This window comes from Lissotriton vulgaris, chromosome 11 (assembly GCF_964263255.1).
Source record: "Lissotriton vulgaris chromosome 11, aLisVul1.2, whole genome shotgun sequence".
NCBI lineage: Eukaryota > Metazoa > Chordata > Amphibia > Caudata > Salamandridae > Lissotriton > Lissotriton vulgaris.
Genome location: NC_141699.1, coordinates 948,518,442 through 948,537,465, shown reverse-complemented (window position 1 = coordinate 948,537,465; position 19,024 = coordinate 948,518,442). Strand labels below are relative to the sequence as shown.

The 19,024-nt window shown below is 41.5% G+C and overlaps 1 protein-coding gene across 3 annotated transcripts in view; it reads right to left on the bottom strand.

Annotated features, from left to right (window-relative positions):
* Positions 1-19,024, bottom strand: part of HLTF (helicase like transcription factor) — a 416,132-nt gene that overhangs the window by 171,727 nt on the left and 225,381 nt on the right. For all 3 annotated transcript variants that reach the window (XM_086944107.1, XM_086944108.1, XM_086944109.1), the window contains 3 exons: positions 12,297-12,440; positions 5,598-5,736; positions 2,195-2,330 (listed from right to left, as the gene is read on the bottom strand). In XM_086944107.1, the coding sequence (XP_086800233.1) occupies positions 2,195-2,330; positions 5,598-5,736; positions 12,297-12,440 (419 nt within the window). The remainder of the gene's footprint in view (positions 1-2,194; positions 2,331-5,597; positions 5,737-12,296; positions 12,441-19,024) is intronic.

The following is a 19,024-nucleotide window of genomic DNA, read 5'->3' as shown; positions in this document are numbered from 1 at the left end:
GTATAGCAGTGGTCGTTGGGCTGCCAAGGGTGGTGTTTAGTTTGCACAGTGTGTACACGACCATTCTTGCCAGCTTTTCATTTTGAATACGTACAAAGTCGAGCCAGGCTCCCAGAAAATCATAGTATTGCACACAGTCCAATCTTAGCGGCCCCAGACATCATTTGGTGAGCCTCTTCTTTGGGTACTTTCAGAAGACCACAACTTTTGTTTTGATCTCAGTGACGAGCTCATTCCTGAGATTGTACGAGTTTGGTGCAGTAAAAGGTTTTTGCAGACTGATTTCCGTGTGATCAATCAATCAATCATAGCATTTGTAAAGCGCTCTACTCACCCGTGAGGGTCTCAAGGCGCTGGGGGGGGGGGGGGGGGTTAGGGGGCGGGGGGGAGGGGGGGTGCTGCTACTGTTCGAACAGCCAGATCTTGAGGTGTCTCCTGAACGTGAGGTGGTCCTGGGTCAGTCGAAGTTGGACGGGGAGGGAGTTCCAGGTCTTGGCGGCCAGGTAGGAGACCGATCTTCCTCCGGTGGTGGTTCCGCAAATCCGTGGGATGGTGGCAAGGCTGGTGGAGCGGAGCTGGCAGGACGGAGTGTAGAATGTGAGGAGTCTGTTGAGGAAGTCGGGCCTATGTCGTGGAGAGCCTTGTGTGCGTGTGTGAGGAGCCTGAAAGTGATTCTCTTGCTGACTGGAAGCCAGTGCAGGTCTCTCAGGTGGGCGGATATGTGGCTGTGGCGAGGGATGTCGAGGATGAGGCGAGCGGAGGCGTTCTGTATGCGCTGGAGTCTTCTCTGAAGTTTTGCTGTGGTTCCTGCATAGAAGGCGTTCCCGTAGTCCAACCGGCTGGTGACGAGGGCTTGGGTGACGGTTCTTCTGGTTTCGGTGGGAATCCATCTGAATATCTTCCGGAGCATGCACGGGGTGTTGAAGCATGAGGATGAGATGGCGTTGACTTGTTTGGACAGTGTGAGCGTGGAGTCCAAGATGAATCCCAGGTTCCGTGCATGGTTCGTGGGTGTCGGTGCGGTGCCCCGCGCGGTGGGCCACCAGGAGTTGTTCCAGGTGGATCAAGCAGCACTAAATCATTTGTGCACTGCATAAGAGGGATTTTCCTTTCGCCAATTCTAGGGGTGACTAAGGGCGTGCCAGATAAAGCTGGACCCAAGTCTGCTCTGAACAGGTTGAATAGCAAAGGGACCAGCACAGACACTTTTTTAATCCTCGGCATGTGTTGATTTTAGCAGTGGCTGTCTCACCCGTGAGTTTCACTCATACCCAGGTCCTCGTGAATAAGGACATGATGGTCTGTAGCAGTTTAGGGCAGACGTTCCACTTACCCCATAATATGCGTCGGACAACTCCATCAAAAGTGGCGGAGTAGCGATAAAACAAGCAAACACAGGGAGGGATGCCTGGGTTGCTGCTTGATAAATAAGTGATGAGAGGGCAACTATGTTACCCACGGTTGATCCTCTGCACAAAACCCCGTCTGGCAGAAAGGTAATAGGGCTTCCACACCTGCCCATTGAGTAATCAATACTGGAAACCGAGGACCCCACTGATTTCTTATTGGAATCTGGAGACTCCCACTGAGTCATAATTGGAAGCCAGTGACACGACCTCAGCATTTTCAATGGTTTGATCTGCAAAACAATACACAAAAAATACAAGCATTCATTTATGACTCAGTGGGAGTCCCCAGATTCCAATAAGGAATCAGTGGCGGTCCTGCTTCGTTTCTAGCATAGATCCCCTATGCATCTTAGTGAACTTAAGCCAGTCTCGTGCCACTAGTGCCCCTCTAGGAGCAGTGGGCATTTTCCCTGCTCCCGACTGAGGCCTAGAGACACTTCTAAAATGAAGAATCTGGGGGAAGAATATTTGTTTAGCTCGAAACTCTAGCCAATTCTCTTACAACACATGCATTATTTCCAAAGGGTATCCATTCCTCAAAATATGTCCACCGATCATGGGTGTATCCATAGACATTTATGTAAAATTACTGAGAGAAGTATCTGTTGTTACATGTATCGATTTTCTTTTCCACATGTATGTGGTGTCAAACAGTAAAAGAAAAAAAAAACTTTTTGAGAATTCAAATTCTGATGAGGATAATATTCCCCAACATGTGAAGCATATACTGTGCAGATGTTTCTCAAAAGAATAGTCAGGTTAAAATATAGAAAACAGATTCCTACCTAAGCCCGCCTGCGTCGCCCATAGTGACAGGTCGTTGGATAGTTCGGTGCCACCACTCTCGGTCAGTAAATGGTTTCAGTTTAAAAAATGATAAAAGAGACCATAAGTCCTTTAAGGAGTTCTGAATGGGGGTACCTAAAAATGAACACCAAGGGTTAGTAGTAAATCCATTTCGATCAGCTTTTTAATTAGAGGAGTATAATGCAATATAGTGAAGAGAGAAAGACCAGGGTTAGGCAGAGAGATGCTTTAGCAAAATCATGCACTTAGCTAAAATGTCCATACAGTGCAAAGCATAAAATTTTGGCAGGGTGCAGAAACCCAATTTATTACATTTTTCCTCCCTTCCATACTTCCAAATTCATTGCTATCTTAGGACTCCTGTGGGACAAGAGGCTGGTCCCTGGATATTTAGTATCTTCACTTCAAATGAGGTAAAAGGGAAACGGAAAGTGGTTTAACTTTATATCTTTGTATTACAATATTCACAGCTTAGATGTTATGGGCTAAAAGCATTTAGCAATTAAAAACACCAGGTGCCTAGCCATGTATATGTAGCGTGTTAGACAATGAAGCCTCTTGAGTAGTGAAACACTGAATCTACTCTAGTATTGGTTAAAAGAAGATCAGAGGTGCTGAGTTAGTTTCTTTGAAACGTGTGATACCAGGAAGGAGTGTATTATAAGATAAAATTGTAACAACAAAAGAGGAAGGGAACGGAATTAACGCTCCTACTCCCCTCGAGAGAAATGCAAAAAACAACTAAGGAGCGTCATGCCAAATGAGAAATAGAGCAAGCATGTAACGACACTCACAATCCAAAATCAACTGTGAGTGAAACCTCAGTGGGTTGTTCAAAAAGCCCTCACTCACCAACCTAGTTGGTGACATGCTTCATCATCGGGCCCCACTAGGAGTGGCCGAATTCCACCCTGGGGTGCTACAACCCCAGGTTACTGCGGAGCTGGTTTTTTGTGATGCGTGAAAAGTGAATTTAGCGATTTAAAAATGTCCCAATTGTGTCAAAAAAGAGATGTATTAGTTTTGCCAATTGGACATGTATAAAAACAAGGTATAGGATAAAGGACCACAGTTACAAAGTCTGTTTTTATCGCTCGTGTAAGGTTCATATGTTTCTGCCTATTTGAGCGTAATTATACAGGCCTTCGTCAGGACCAGTGAAAAAGTGTAGTGTTGAGCCCCGGTGGTATGGGCGCGCTAAGGCCCACCCTAGCCTGGGGTCACTAGTGTTAAAAAGAGAATATCTTAAAAAAAAAACACTGTAATAAGATTCCGACACGATGGAGTGGAACCGTTATTCGGGGTCCGGTTAACAAGGGTTTATGCAGGTACGTAGCGGGTGCCTAGCAAATAGGGCGGTGTGCCACTTTCGCTTCCACCCCCCTCCCGAGACCCATGGTGCTTGTATTATTAGCACTTTTTCAATAAACTCGGCTCCACTCCATCGTGTCGGAATCTTGTTACAGTGTTTTTTGAAAAGATATTCTCTTTTAACACTAGTGACCCCAGGCCAGGGTGGGCCTTAGCGCGCCCATACCACCGGGGTTCAACTTGTTCACCGGTCCTGACGAATGCCTGTATAATTACGCTTACATAGGAAGAAACATGTTGACCTTACACGAGGGATAAAAACTGACTTTTTAATTGTGGTCCTTTATCTTACACCTAGTTTTTATACATGTGCAATGGCAAAACTAAAAAAACTCTTTTTTTGACAGAATTGGGACATTTTTAAATCACCAAATTCACTTTTCACGCATCACAAAAAACCAGCTCCGCAGTAACCTGCCGTTGTAGCACACTAGGGTGGCATTCGGCCACTCCTAGTGGGGCCCGATGATGAAGCATGTCATCAACAAGGTTGGTGAGTGAGGCTTTCTGAACAACCCACTGAGGTTTCATTCACAGTTGATTTTGGACCGTGAGTGTCGCTACATGCTTGCTCTATTTCTCATTTGGCATGACGCTCCTTAGTTGTTTTTTTGTTTTGTGCATTATAAGATGCCAGCTCATCAAATGCATTGCTGCTGTTTTGAGGTATAAGATATTTTTGGACGATTTTTGATAACTATTTAAATTACGGAAATGTATAATGCGCACAAATACCAAAAGAGGCATCAAGGCGCTAAAGCAGGAAGAGCTCAAGAGAAAGAAAGACCTGAAGGGAAAGATCCCTATGAAGAGTACAGCCCAGGAATTAAAGAGTGAAGCGCCAAGACATCAATGCTTCAATACCTAAGCATCTGAAGCAGTGTCTTATTTTATGATTGCGGTATATGTGGCCCTTTTCATTAGATTCATTTGTGGGGAAAGGGTGTTAAATATGATTTTGGTACAGACGTGGAGTAATTTAGGTGCCCAATGGATACTAGTTATTCGGTCTTGAAGAGAAGGTCTGTGAGGGGAATCAGAATTTTGCCTTAAAGGCTCAGGGTCTAGTGTAGTACATTAAATTCTGTAAAAGGTGGTCAGGGCCTTTTCACCAACTCTGGATGCTGCATTCGTCGTGGCTGGTATGTTACACGAGGTCCGCGACACCACCTGCAGCGTGAATGGAGTATAAAGGGCACCAAGAGGTCCTACACAAAATGGGCCTTCCCCTGGTTTATGGCCTTCCATGCGACAAGAGACAGAACTGGTTGCCCCTTTCCTCAAAGCATGTAACAAACAGAGGCCTCTGGAAAAACCTTGCTGCTTTGATCTACCCTGGAAAAATGGAGATATTCTGCCAGGTGTGAGGATGAGCAGGTCGTGCCATGCGCGAAGGTGCAGGTCGTGCCCATCTTTCGGCCCCGCGCAGCTCACAAAGTACTGGCTACATTCAGGGTTGGCTTTAGCAGGGGCAAGGAAGACCCAGGCCAGGGCGTCAAGCTTCAGAAGCGTGCCCTTAACTGGCAAAGAGCTTTTAACCCCCCCCCCCTCCTCCCCCCACACACACACTTTTTTTGATTTCCAAGCCTCCAGCACCAGTTTATGTTTTTCAGGCTTTCCATAAACCTCCTCCTCCCTTCCACCTCCACTTTGGATGTGGCATAAGGAGCAAAGGTGTGGCACAGGTGATGGAACTGGGAAGGGAATAATGGGTGCTAAAGTGTCAGCCAACAGGTCAAGGTTTTATCTTCCTCACCGACAAAGCAGTGCCCAGCAGCAGCACAGTTAAGGTGTTTAATAGTAACTCCTGATATATGCAGCACTTATAAAATCATACGTGTAAAGCCGCAGAAGACTAACAGAAGGCAAGAGGACCAGGAAGGGTGGAAGCTGAGGAAGGGGTGGCCCTGGTTATATGTATGTTTACTGGCATGGCAGACATGTACATTCAATGCTTTAGTGCACTCAATAAAATGACTACAACAAAAACACGGTGTAGTGTTGATGTACCTGTCAGCACCCATCGTCTTTGCGCCTCCAGGTGCAGCGCTGCCTTGGTCTGCTGAGCATTTGGGTTCCTTATGGTGTGGCCTTCATCCAGCACCACCCGAAGCCACTTCACTTGGTGTAATGGGCTGTCACCCCGGTTCTGCAAGAGGAATACTGAGACATTATAACTGTGAAATTAATCAGAAAGGCCCTGGAATGATCCCCAAATCAATCTTTTGATTTCATTTTATTTTTATTGTGATTTTATACACAAGACGAAGCCATAGCCCATAAGCATAAAACACAAATACAAGAAAATATAGGGAACCAGCCATAAAAGCACAACTGAGTCTTAATTGGACATCCCAACATTCTTAAATAGACGGAGCAATGTGGAAAGCAAAGAAGGTCCGAGCAGATCACATTAAATACACAATGCTGTTTGTGCACATGGAGTGCAGTATGCACCATAGGCACGTTTGTACTACGTTACTAACAAAAACATGTATTACTGGGGAAAGATTGATAAACTGCAGGAGCACCAAGGCACATGACATAGCCCCAAATGGATAGCACTCCCTACAGCCGTATGTCGGTCGTCTAGGTAAATTTCAGTTTGGTAAGCGAACAATGGTCCTCTATAATCTTAATACAGTAGATGGCGCTCCACACACACAGTTGAGTACAAAAGCTAAATATACAATGCGCTGCAGAACCAAGCATTTAGAACAGAGAGGTCAAAGATCGGAAAGTGTGTTTCTGCAGCACAAGACTAGCTTCAGGTATATTCGTGGGGCTAAAGTTAAATGGGGCAAGTAGCAGTAGTCTCGCGAAGACAGAACACAAAACATTACAGCACACTCACCGTAGGGATTCTTGCATTGATAAGATACATACAATATCAAGTTGGATTTATTTGACCATTATGGCCTTGCGCATCTCTTCCCAAATAACACCAGAAATCCACCTGGTATGCACTTTATGCCAAACCAAAGATAAATAAAACTGCAAGGAATAGCAATAAGTACTCGAATTCACACTTTGTAATGTATGAAAAATTAACATGATGCAAACCTATTTAAAAACAAAAACAATTGATAGAAAGTTCATTGGAATCCCCACTCCTAGAACATTAATTTAATATAATTTGACTGTATTCATGCGTCTTCACGACATAATTTCAAATGTAATTCATAACTACATCCAAAGCGTTGCTTTCTTCTTCAAGACATTTCTACTTCCTTTTGTTGTCATCTCATGTTATGTCCTCCATTCCAATAATTCTGGTCAGATCTGGCCCGTTATATCATAATGACATCAACAAAGTGTAGAGTCTAGTAATAACTGCAGCTCCCAGAAGAACTGTATTGTTTCATAGGAAATGGTTTACTGATTTGAACAATCATTGGCAAGGGCAAGAGGTGTGAGTTTAATGAGCTAACGCATGAAGCATTAACACGTAGAAGACACACAGAAGGGAGCCAGCAATGAGGACAGGGCGGGCTACAGTTGTAAGTAGTCCCTCACGCAGTTCAATGCAAGTTCTTGACTGGAGGCGGAAGAGTACCTCGAAACAGCTAGTAGCATTAAGTCAAGTCAAGTCAGGATATTTGTATTGCGCACATATCACGTCCAAAGAGTCTCATGGCGCACAGTACGAGTAATTTGCCTGTACTCAGGCGGAACTGAAGAATACTTTCGAAGGGGAAGACCCATTTAGAAAAGCGGGCGGCGGCGGGATAATGAAGATTGGAACGTAATTGGCAGACTTTGGAAAGATTAGGAGTATCTGGCATTCTTTAATTAACAATCTACGGCAACAGCCCCAAAGTGTTTACCGCCCGCGGTGTATGAAGTTTGAAGAAACAAACACGGGTGCTTTTTATTGGTCGAGGAAACCTTCAGAGACATGTATTAATTGGAAAGGAAAATCGATTCTGCTAAGGAGGTACCAAAGAATTAACGTAAAGATTAAGCCCTGATGAAGCCGATTGGTTATCTTGAACCTCGGCGAAACGTGTTGGCATGACAAAAGGAATTGGAGTTTGAAAGAATAATTAAAAAGAAGGAAGAAATCTTCAAGAGCCCAATAGATTGTCCTATGTTTTTTTGAGAAAAAGTACTACTGTTGTGATAAGTGGTGTGCTGCGATCATTGTTATAAATTGTGTTCAATCTTAGGATTGCATAGCGAGAAGAAGGGCGTTCTCTTCTCCCATTGACATTGCAAGCACCCAAGTGAAATACATTTGGAATAGATTTTTTAGTACATTACTACATGAGCGCCAAGATTCTCCCATACACCCAACGATTAGGAAAACTGTCAATGCCTTTGTTCAAAAACATTTCCCTCAATGGCTTATGGTCTGTTCTCATCTTAAAACGATTACCCATACACATTTTCTAAGCTTCTTTATTGTCCAAAAAGGGCAACGGCCTCCTTTTCAATTACAGAGTATTTCAACTTTGCCCCTTTCAGTGCTCTGGAAATAAATAGGATTGTTTTCTCAAGACCATTTTTCTCTTGCAGTAACACCCCCCCACCTAGACCTTTGAAACTTGCGTCTGTCATTAAGATTGTCTTCTGTCCAGGTTCAAAACTACAGGGAGCAGTTTGCAAACAGGATTTTAAATCTGAAAATTATTGCTCACGTTTCTTTCCCCACACAAACTCTTTTGCTTTTTTCAGCAACTCTCTCACATTTACACATTTGCCAGCCAAGTTCACCACAAACGCAATATAGTACTCTACCATGCCCACAAATTTCACAAGCACCTCTTGTTAGAAGGACTGGACATATCGTTGGTAGCTTCCACGAAATCCTGTTTAGGTTGAATACCTTCCCAAGAAATCACATGACCCAAGTACTCCATTTCAGATACACTGAACCTGCATTTCTCGATTTTTAAAGTTAACCAACTAGATTAAATTTCCTTTAACACAGCTCTCATGCTTTCCTCATGTATCCTGATAATTCTTTATGTCCTGCAGTCCCTTCAATACACTCTCCATTAGCTCAGTGAAAAACGGAGGCTGCAGAAATGAGCCCAAAGGGCATCCTCACATATTTAAAAGTACCAAACTGAATTCCAAAAGATGTTCGCTCTTGAGACAAAGGATGCATTTTCACTTGGTGGTACGCCGAGGTAAGATTAAAAGATAAAAAGAACTTGGCACCACCGAGCAACCACAACATTTTGTTTATGTTGGGATGGGGATAGTGATCCACCATAACATTCTTGTTGAGCTCTCTAAGTTCCACACACAATCGTGCCTATCTACTCACCTTCCTAGACAGTTTTTTTCTCTTTTTGGCGACGTCATCTTTCACAGCTAAAGGTACAGTCCTTACTTTGAATACCTTAATCACAGAGTTCGTCGTGAGCTTTATGAAATGCACATAATCTTTTAAACATCCCAACTTTTTCTGAAACACCTTTGGAAATGTTTCATATATTTCTCACCAGGAGAAAAGTTACCACAACCCACCCCACCCCGTTACCTCACTCACATTACTTATTATTTCCTTTAATCTAACAGAAAGAGATTCATTGGGATCCAAATATACCTTGAAGTCTCTTTGGTGAAACCAACTAATAATAGAATCACCTTAACCGAAACATATTTTCCCAGCTACTCTTACCTCAGAAAGTTCTAAACCACCATAAAAATACCCCATTAATTCAGAAGGTTTGTCTCCATAACCTTTCAGTTTGATGTATGGTTAAGGGAATTTGGCATTCTGTTTTAATTTAGAGATGGAGAAATTCTTAGGTATTAATGTGATTTTGGCTACAGAGTCAAAACGAATTCTTACAGGTGAACCCTCTACTAACACCTCCTCAAATGGTCCATCACAGATGGAATATTCAACTTGAAGAACTATCTCATCCCATTCTCAGTCAGAGTCAACATCTGCTTCTCTAATTCTCTGTTTGCCTGTGACGTTAGCCTTACAGCAATTAGTGAAGTTGCCTTTTTACCCACATTTTTCGAGTCATAGCTTCCAGCCTGGACAGTCTTTATATTTGGTCACATGCTTTGCATTATCACATCTAAAACATCTTATACTACTTTTCCTGATTTGTTTAGTGTTGGAAACTGGATTATTAGTAGGGGCAAATGTTTATCTGGTGCTCGCAATAAGGCCACTAACACAGTATAGGGCTCAGAATAGGTCTTAGAAAATTATTCCTATGCTCAACCCTTGGTAGCTTGGCTGCGAGCAGGCAAGCTTAACTTCAAAGACAGGTATGTAAAGCACTTAAAACACAAATTCAGTAAATTATTAAGACGCAATGCACAATAAAAATCCAACGCCAATTTCTAACACTTAGAAATATTTTTATCCTTAAAATGACACCAAAACGACAAAAATCCAATGTAGGGGACTGGAGATATGAATTTTTAACTTTGGAAGTCGGACCTACGGAGCTTTTCAGCGGGACGAACCTGGACGGCAGGCCGACTCGCGATTAAAGGTAAGTGGCTTGACTGGCCAGGTTGAGTCGGTCCACTTATGGAGCTTTTTTCCAAAGTTGCTCCAAACTTCTGGAACTTCTTCTTTACGTTCCCCAAAGGGTCCCAAAGTGTTTCAAACTCACTCCAAGGGTCTGGAAGCACCAAGATGGTCGTTGAAAGTGGAGGACTTCGGTTCCCACAAGCCACTTGGACAAAACGCTTACAAATCCACTTGTAATGCTCCAGGTTGAGGATTCTTGGTGGTGATGTTCCAGGTGAGCTCTGTTAACCTGTAGCTTTCAGGGAGTCCACTCCTTAGTACTTTTACAGCAAAGTAGTCCACAGGGCTGTAGTTCTAGATGGTGCAGAAGGCGCAATCTTCAGAGTACAGGCCTTAGAGTTTGTACATCAAACTTCTCAGCATGGCTCTTCTTGCTCTCCTAGGTTTCAGGCAGGAGATCTGAGAGGCTCTACCCCTCTCAGATACGTATTCCAAGTTCTCTGGGTCAAGCAGGAGGGCACTCCTGTCCAATGGGGGACAGGGTAACGCCCGAAGCTATGACCACATCCTACAGAGTGTGGCACTATTTTGTCCCAGAGTGCCCTAATCTTCCAAATTCATCATGGCTGATTTTCCAACATGCTTACTAAACCCACCCCTAGGATGGCTAATCTCCATAAGCTATCCCCCTTGCATCTGCTCACTCCTTCCTTAAGCCTAGAATCCAGCTGGGTTCAACAGAGTAGAGTTGTAAATGACACTGGTGTTTTCCCCTCCCTTGAAGTGCATTGTTTGCATCTCCTCCCCCTGCTCTGGCATTCCTGGTTGGAGTTGGCATCACAATTGCAACTCTGGGAACCAGCACGCAGCATACCACCAGAGGCGAAATCTAAACGTGAGTCGGAGGAGGGCCAGTAGTAGATTCAGAGGGTCCAACTGGTGCCAAGGAGGAACCCACAGCATACCCAGATGGAGGGTCTATCAGGTTCCTGGGGCCTTAAGGTGCACCAGGAGGAGAGGCATGGTGAGACACTTGCACCTTCTCAGGAGTATGTAAGTGGCAGAAAGGGGCAGCGTCCCACTTGGATATTTTATGTTTTTCTTTGACTTACCCAAAGGCTTGGAGCGCAACAACGACCGACCTTAGAACGAGTACTGCTACTTCTGTACTAGGAATGGGACGGACCCTTCGACTTGGATCAGTCTCGTCGTAGAGTCTTCTGGTGCTTGTCAACAGAGTTTTGCCTCCCAGTCTCGTATGGCCTTCGGGTTCATCAACATGCAGTCACTACAGGCCGTAGATTCGTGGTTTGACCCCAGACACCAGAAAACCTGATAAGAATCTGTCGCAGACATTTACTTGCAACAATCAATACAGGATTTGAATCCTGTTATGGGGGATGCTGGGCAACATTTCCCCCTATACACTAAAAATGTTTTGGCTGAAAAAGTGTCTCAGAGACGAGAGACGGCTCCACATCCGCATCTGGTGGCACCGAAAGAAAGGAACTGATGTTAGCATGCTGGAGTGGCGCTTATAAAGGCAGTAGTGCGTAGCTGCATGGCGCCATCTACCACCGGGCAGAGGTACTGCTCAAAGGTTTCCAGATACAGTCCAACCCCTAGGGAATATACAAAATGTGAGAAATCGCCAGTTAGGAGTCTCAATCAGAAATAGCATTTACTATGCACTTTTGTGTGGTCTTTCCATGTGTTCAAGTGTTACCCAATTAGATACATTATATTAAGCGCTCAGTGAATACCACTTATGTTAGAGATGTTACAAAAATCCCTCCTCTATGAATTGCGTGGTCTAAAAACTGCCATAGAAAATATGTACAATAGTCATTGCAGTAGACTATCGGCTGGAGTATGCATCCATCTTTTGTTCTTGGAAATAAAGCAATCTGTAGAGCCTGAGAGGAGTTACCTAAGGGGTCTGATGGTGCCTGGAGTTGCTGTCCTCTCTAATGCCGTAGGTGCTGCCCATCTGTAGTGCATGAAAGAGCAACAACCATTGTTGTGAATGAAAACAGCAACAAAAGCTTGTTTTTGCACAGTGCTTCAGAGGGCAATCTGCTGTTTTCAAGCGTTCAAAATAAAATGTTCCTAACTCATGGTCTTCCATTTACCGACCTCCGCACATGTGAAAGATTCAGCTGTTCTTGTCAGGGTACAAACATATGACCAGTTTGCAATTTTGTGTGTGCATTGCATGATGAATGAAAGCAATTTTTCGGCTTTTCACAAATACTTACTCCGTATTCAAAACTAAGTACACTGTATGTAGTCAGAACAACATCTTGCTTTGACAGTACTGAAGGCTCTCTGACACGATCTGCACCATAATAAACAAGTATATTCAATTGCACATCTTGCCTTACGTGGTTCTCAAACTGTTCCTACAAGGAAAGAAACCAAATGTAAGTTAATATTTACCGCTCACATGTATTTGCTTAAAAACAGGCTATATCCAGTGTTACTGTTCACTTTGCCACCACCTTGTTTAAAACATCAACACTTTTTTTGACACCTTAAGATCTTTTTTTACTTCTAGAACGGTTCTATTGAAAATGCAACACAAAAAAAATTACACAAGAATTCTTTTCACATAAAAGATATGCAGGTGCAGGAGCTAGGGTGCATAGCAGCACACTGCTGGTTACCACACGTGTACATAAAATGTATTTCAAAACCATGGCAGTGAATTGAGGGAATATTATTTAAGTATAATCATCTATTTTGGCTAGGTACACTGTTGAAATGGGCACGTACCTAGGCAGTTGTGGTTGCAATGGTGACACCAGGGGAGTGGGCACAGCATATAAGGGGTGTTGTGAAGTATACAATAGGAATTTAGATGCGAAAAATGATAATCACCCGCCCTGACTGATAACTGGAACAAACCTGATTTCTCCCCTGTAACACTAAATAAGTCACTTGGATTTGTGTAGGGTCGGTCGGGCCTATCACTGGCTTGTGAGTTTTAGCTGGCCGCAATGCCCAATTGAAATCCTCACACTGGGCATGAGGAGAAGTAGACCCTCTTCTGTGTTACGAACAGAGACATAGATCTGTCTCTCCCATTCGAGTAGCCCACCCTTTCTCGTGCTACTGGATTTTCCCGCTCCCTTGTGACACTTGTGGGCGCTGGTGAGTGGACGTCCGTAAGTGTCCTTCCCTGCTAAGTGTCTACAATTGCATACCTTTTTATTTTTTCTCTTTTCAAGCATTACTTTACTGTCAGTGGATCTTCTGAAATTAAGCGGTTTGTACCCTTCTTGTGGGGAATGTACAAATAAGGAACTTACTCGACTCCACTGTTTATGCTGTTGATTGTATGTTCATTTGGGGCCCTAATGTGGGACAATATATTCTAATGAAGACTTACTTCTGTTATGTTTATCTACAGTATTAGCCTGTGTTATGTTGTACATCAAAATAATAAAATTTATATTTTTTAAAGTTAATCATCTATATGTGATGTCAACAGAATTCTTGGGTTCATTGCTTGAACCATTGAGCAAATATATAGACTGTTTCTTGAAACCATGAATAAGTCAATTGAAATCCTATGTGAGGGATTCTTCCCACATAATTAGTCTGATTGAGAATAAGCCATTTGTGAAAGAGACTCAATATCTAGTTACCCTGGACATTGAGTCTCTTTATACAAATATACCCCAGCAGGCGACTGTAGAGGTGGTTGAAAGGGTATTAGAAGGTTTGAATATAGAGGGTGTGGACAAGGGTTTTATTGTTCAATGCACGAACCTTGTTCTTTTTAACAACATATTTTTGTTTAAAGATCAGTTGTGGCGCCAAAAGAAGGGGACCAGTATGGGGGCCACTTGTGCCCCCAGTCTGGCATGTCTATATGTCGGCTATTTTGAAGACCACCATGTATACAATGAAATGGCCCTTTTTTATGAAAATATTCTGGAATGGCATTGTTTTTTTGACAATGCCTTTTTCATTTGGAATGGGCTCAATGAGCAGTTAACTGAGTTCCTTACCTGGTTAAATCTGGGGGACGAAAATTTGAGATTCACTGCCCATCAACGTAAGGTTAGTGTAGATTATTTGTACATCACCATTAAGGCTGTAGAGGGGAAACTGTAGGTAGAAATATTTACGATGCCAATCGCCAAAAATACATTTCTCCACTACTCCAGTTTCCACTCTAAATCCCAGCGGGATAATATCCAGTTTGTACCAACCTGACGGATTTACTGTACTGAAAAACAAATTAAAAGTTAGAGGTAACCCCAAAAAACCTATATACCACTCATTAAGAGAGCCAGGTTTTACGATCGGGATGCCATGTTGAATAAAACCACCAAAGAACGCAATACATCAAGAATAGCTTTTGTCAGTCAATTCAATAATTATAGGAATAAAATTAAAAATGTGGTAAATAGGAATTGGCATATTTTAAATGATCAGGAGGATGTGAGACTGGAAAAGCCTTTATTTGCTTTTAAGAAAAATGTAAACCTGCGGAATCAGTTAGTCCACACTTACAGGGAAGATGTCAGGAATAGACAGACTACATTAGACAATACCATCGCCACAGGGAACAATTGTTGTGGCAATTGCCAAATGTGTGATTGCTGTTTGAAAACTAAAGAAATCACCCATAATGGGAGGACAATTAGAGCTAAGTGTGTAAGTAACTGCCGTAGCAAAAATTTTGTTTACTATTTGAAGTGTCCCTGTGGGCTGGCCTATATTGGTGAAACTAGTCGGGAATTGAGGATTAGGTTGGCGGAACATAAATCTGCAATTAAAACGAAGAAAATCAATGCCCCCTTAGTGTCGCACTATATTCAAACAGGACACAAAGAGACTGAATTTGTTTGGTTTATTCTGGAAAGAGTAACCATAAATAGGAGAGGAGGCAATCTTGAAAATAAACAAAAACAGCGTGAGCAATGGTATATATCTGTATTCTTAAAAAGCAAAAACTCCTTTTCCTGAACATTACAACCAATTTCTATTACTTTGTCCCATAAAGAGACATTCCACAGGTAGGAGAAGGGATCTCGTCTATGCGCAGGTTACCAAATTTACAAACTTTTTGAGTGTCAGACTGAGTTCAACATGAATGTATTTACAAACACAAATTTTAAAAAGTTCTCAATTATTAATTAAAAATATTTAAAAAAACAACAATACATTGTATCATTTACATTATACATCTTGTTGTACACAAATCAATTACAAATATTATTTGACTTAGTTTAAAAACTTGAATATCTAGACTTTGCTAATCAGCATAGTACAAAAAAATCTCTCTCTAGTGTTTTTTATATAAAAAAAGAGAACAATCAAACTGATGACGCGGCGTTTCGGTGCCAAAGACACTCTTGCACCTTCTTCAGGACTTATTCATTACAATGATATCCAGGTTTCTATTTCCTTCCACTGTTTGTTTGTTTGGACAAGTGTGGCATATTTATACCTTGAAGGTGCCGAGCTTGACGTAAGATTGGACATAATAACGTCATTAGAGACTTAATTCTCTGAAAACTCCATGATTTCTTGGATAATTTAATATTCATGCAGGGGGAAGTCCCCGACTGCTGAAGGCGGGTTATTCCAAGAAATCGTTGTAGATTTTCGGAACTAGTGGAAGTAGCCAAGCCGTATTAGGACTACTTGAGCTATGTCTTAATATGGTTATGATTTCTATGCCTATATAAGGATACAATATGTTATACCTATATAAGGGCATGAATTGGGAAAATTACACTAGGGTCCTAAAATGTTATACAACAGTTGGAATTAGACGAGCAGGGGGGCACTTCAGACTTTTTAAAGGGATGTAACTGAGGAGCAGGCTATAGAGAGAAATTATATATTTGTTTAAAAGAGGTATATTATTCATTCCCCACAGATTCACATTTTACTGAAATAGAACAGAAAATTGAAGCAAAGTGTTGCCTGGCCACCTGCTGAAAAGACAAAAGAAGAATATAAGTATGTGAGGTTGCATATTAATATTATCAAGGTAAATCATTCCCTACACTGTAAATTTGTTAGGAGACTCTGCGTAATAAACCGTGTGGGTAAAAAACTTTAGATCTAACAAATATATATTTTTGAACATTATTTTTTGGATAACCCATGGAGGTGTCTCATGCCTATGTTTTAAATTGAATGTTCGTTCTGGAAGGAGACTTGAATAGGATTACTTTTGTAACCACCAAGTTTTTCAATTGTCCAGATTTATTGTGAGAGGTGGGTGAGAAATCTGCCCTTTCTATATTAAGACATCTGATAGCCATTATTTTGATATTAAGCCCTATGTAGGTTATCTTACTATTATATTATATTAATTAGATTCCCGCATTGGCACTCTACCCGTTACCATAAAGTCTGGTTGGTACTTGAAAGAGGAGAATGAAAGTGTAATCCCTCGGCCATCAAATCCAAAATTGTTAACAACGGTGGGTTGATAGGTCTTTTTATGCCACCTGGAGCTATTTAATAAAAGCACATGGAATAAAAGGAATAAGCTACACTTTCTGTGGGTAATGCCTTTTAATGAGTTTTTTATCACCTCTCATTGGCACTAATTCCATGCTCTATTTGTGCTGGAACTTCTCTGTGAAGATGTTGGTGAGTGAGTGGGGATGTGTAATGTATGAAACACATGTATGGTTTCTTTATGACAATGCCATTGGGTTGGTGTATGGGTGATTTATTTAAAGGAGAAGCCTTTTCTAACAATTGCTTATTGGTAGTATTATTATTGCAATGTAAATTGAATGCAATATCTATATACATTCTATCTTCTTTTATATAGATGTTTTGAGACTTGGACACATTTGTATTAGAAAGTCTGAAGAAGGTGGTTTGGACCAGTTACTGCCACCGAAACGCGTTGCCCTTGGCCATTTTTGTATTTATTTTGGTGTTCTTTATGATACTCACATATGAATTGTTCACATATATTTGATATGTTTTTAATTATGAATTAAATACTGATTGCTTATAATATCGAATTACGAAATAATCATCCTGCTGATGTGTTTCACAAAGTGATTCTTTTAAATATTGTGTATTATATTGTTTTGTTGTTTGTGTATCAGATTTAGATATCTTGCTGGATATAAAAATATATATTTTTTATGCATTCACTCAGTGAATAAAACATATATATACTACTCATTGGCATTTTTAATGGTTGATATATGAGTGAGGTGTGATTGAAATTTGAGTATCTGTGTATGCTATTGAATAGCCCCAAAGGGAATTTTCTTTGACTTGGTGTCAACAGAATGAGCACATTGTTACAGTTAACTAGCATGTTCATATGCATAAGAAATGCATAGAAATGTTTGCATTTTCAAAAAACACACTAGTCAAACGGAAAAAGCTTTCAGTGATTTAATGAAATGATATCAGTTACAGTGGTCTGCAGGCTAAGTGTTTGGGAGCGTGCATACACTCTGCATCCCTTTAAGACCTCTAGACGTTTCAGTTCATGTGCTTACAACGTATTTTTTATTTCGTGGAAATTATTTAATTTATGAAAAAAGCAGCATAGAACAAAGTTTCTGTATTTGTATTAAAAAAATTACCCCTTCTGTTGGAACCGGAAAAGTTTAGCTCATTTGAGTTCATTTACATGCTGCATATTTGATGTGCGACATTGAAAGGCATTAATATTAACAGTCAAACTTTTTTGTGGAACTATTCTCAAGTCCCACGACTAACCTGCATGAAATATTTACAAACTATTAATAACTGAGACGTTTTATGGCTTCTTGGGGGAGCCAAAGTCAATTAATTTGTACAAGGATGGCTGGGCATGAAAAAGGTTCAAGACCTCTGGCTCAGAGCACAGAGCATCTCATTATAAATAATAAAATACCACTTTAATATTGTTCTCTTTACTAACTGAATTGTGTCTAAGAACTACGAACAGGTGCTATTTCCATTCAATGGTGCTCCTTTTATTTGCTTCTGAAAAGGCCATAAAACGAGTAAGGCAGCAAGAATGCCAGTTTTGTAATGTTCCTTTGACAATGATCATTAGCTGGTCTTAGTTTTGCAATTTGAAATGCCAATAAAGAAATTTGCAAAAAAACAGGCAGCCAGAATTCCAAGCTGTTACTTTCCGGCTGCACATCAATCTCTAAACTGGAAGCATTCATTAAATGCACTTATCTCACTAGGTGGAAATCGAACAGTCACTGATGCTTGGAGAAAAGATGCCAAACAGACGAAAGATCTTCAAAGATGCTTGTAGGTCAGTAGGATTCTTTTCTCTATCTTAAATTTACTGTCCAGTCCCAGCAGCATGGATGTCAGGGAGAAAAGCATTGAAGCTCTCCATAGGCAAATTTGAAAAAGTTGCGTTACATGACGAGCTCAGCTCGTCATCCGCACACGACCACCGTGGCTGATGACGAGCTGAGCTCGTCATCAGCAGCGAAGAGGTTAGGAATATTCACAAGGCACCACACTGGATCCTAAAAGCTTTCATAGCAGCGCTGCTTGCAGCCAATATATGGTGCAATCAGGATCAGCGTAAATTTTGTTTTGCCCCAGAAGTGACGGTGTGGAGCCGCATATAAGCACCACCTCTGCACTTAAGAATCATTTTCTTGCTTGATGCTTTCCACACCTTCAGATGCAAAGCAAAAAAAGAAATATCGGTACCAGTGTGCAGTTCTCTAGTTTGGGACATTTCTAGATGATAAAAAGAGGCCCCTCCACAGAACAGGAAATTAGAAGGGCAGTGAGAAATCTGCGGTTAGGTAGAGTACCCACCACTAAGAGAGCTTTACCAAAAGTAAAGAATTTGTTCATCTAATTGATAGCTCTAAACGCAGGTTCCTCACCTTTAGAATATATAACGAGGCAGTACCGCCCAAGGTGGAGAGTCTGTGGAGCAGACTCATCAAAAAGTATTTCAGAACCGAACAAATTAAATTCCCCTCCCGTTGGACCTGGCTATCAAGGCAGTAGTGCT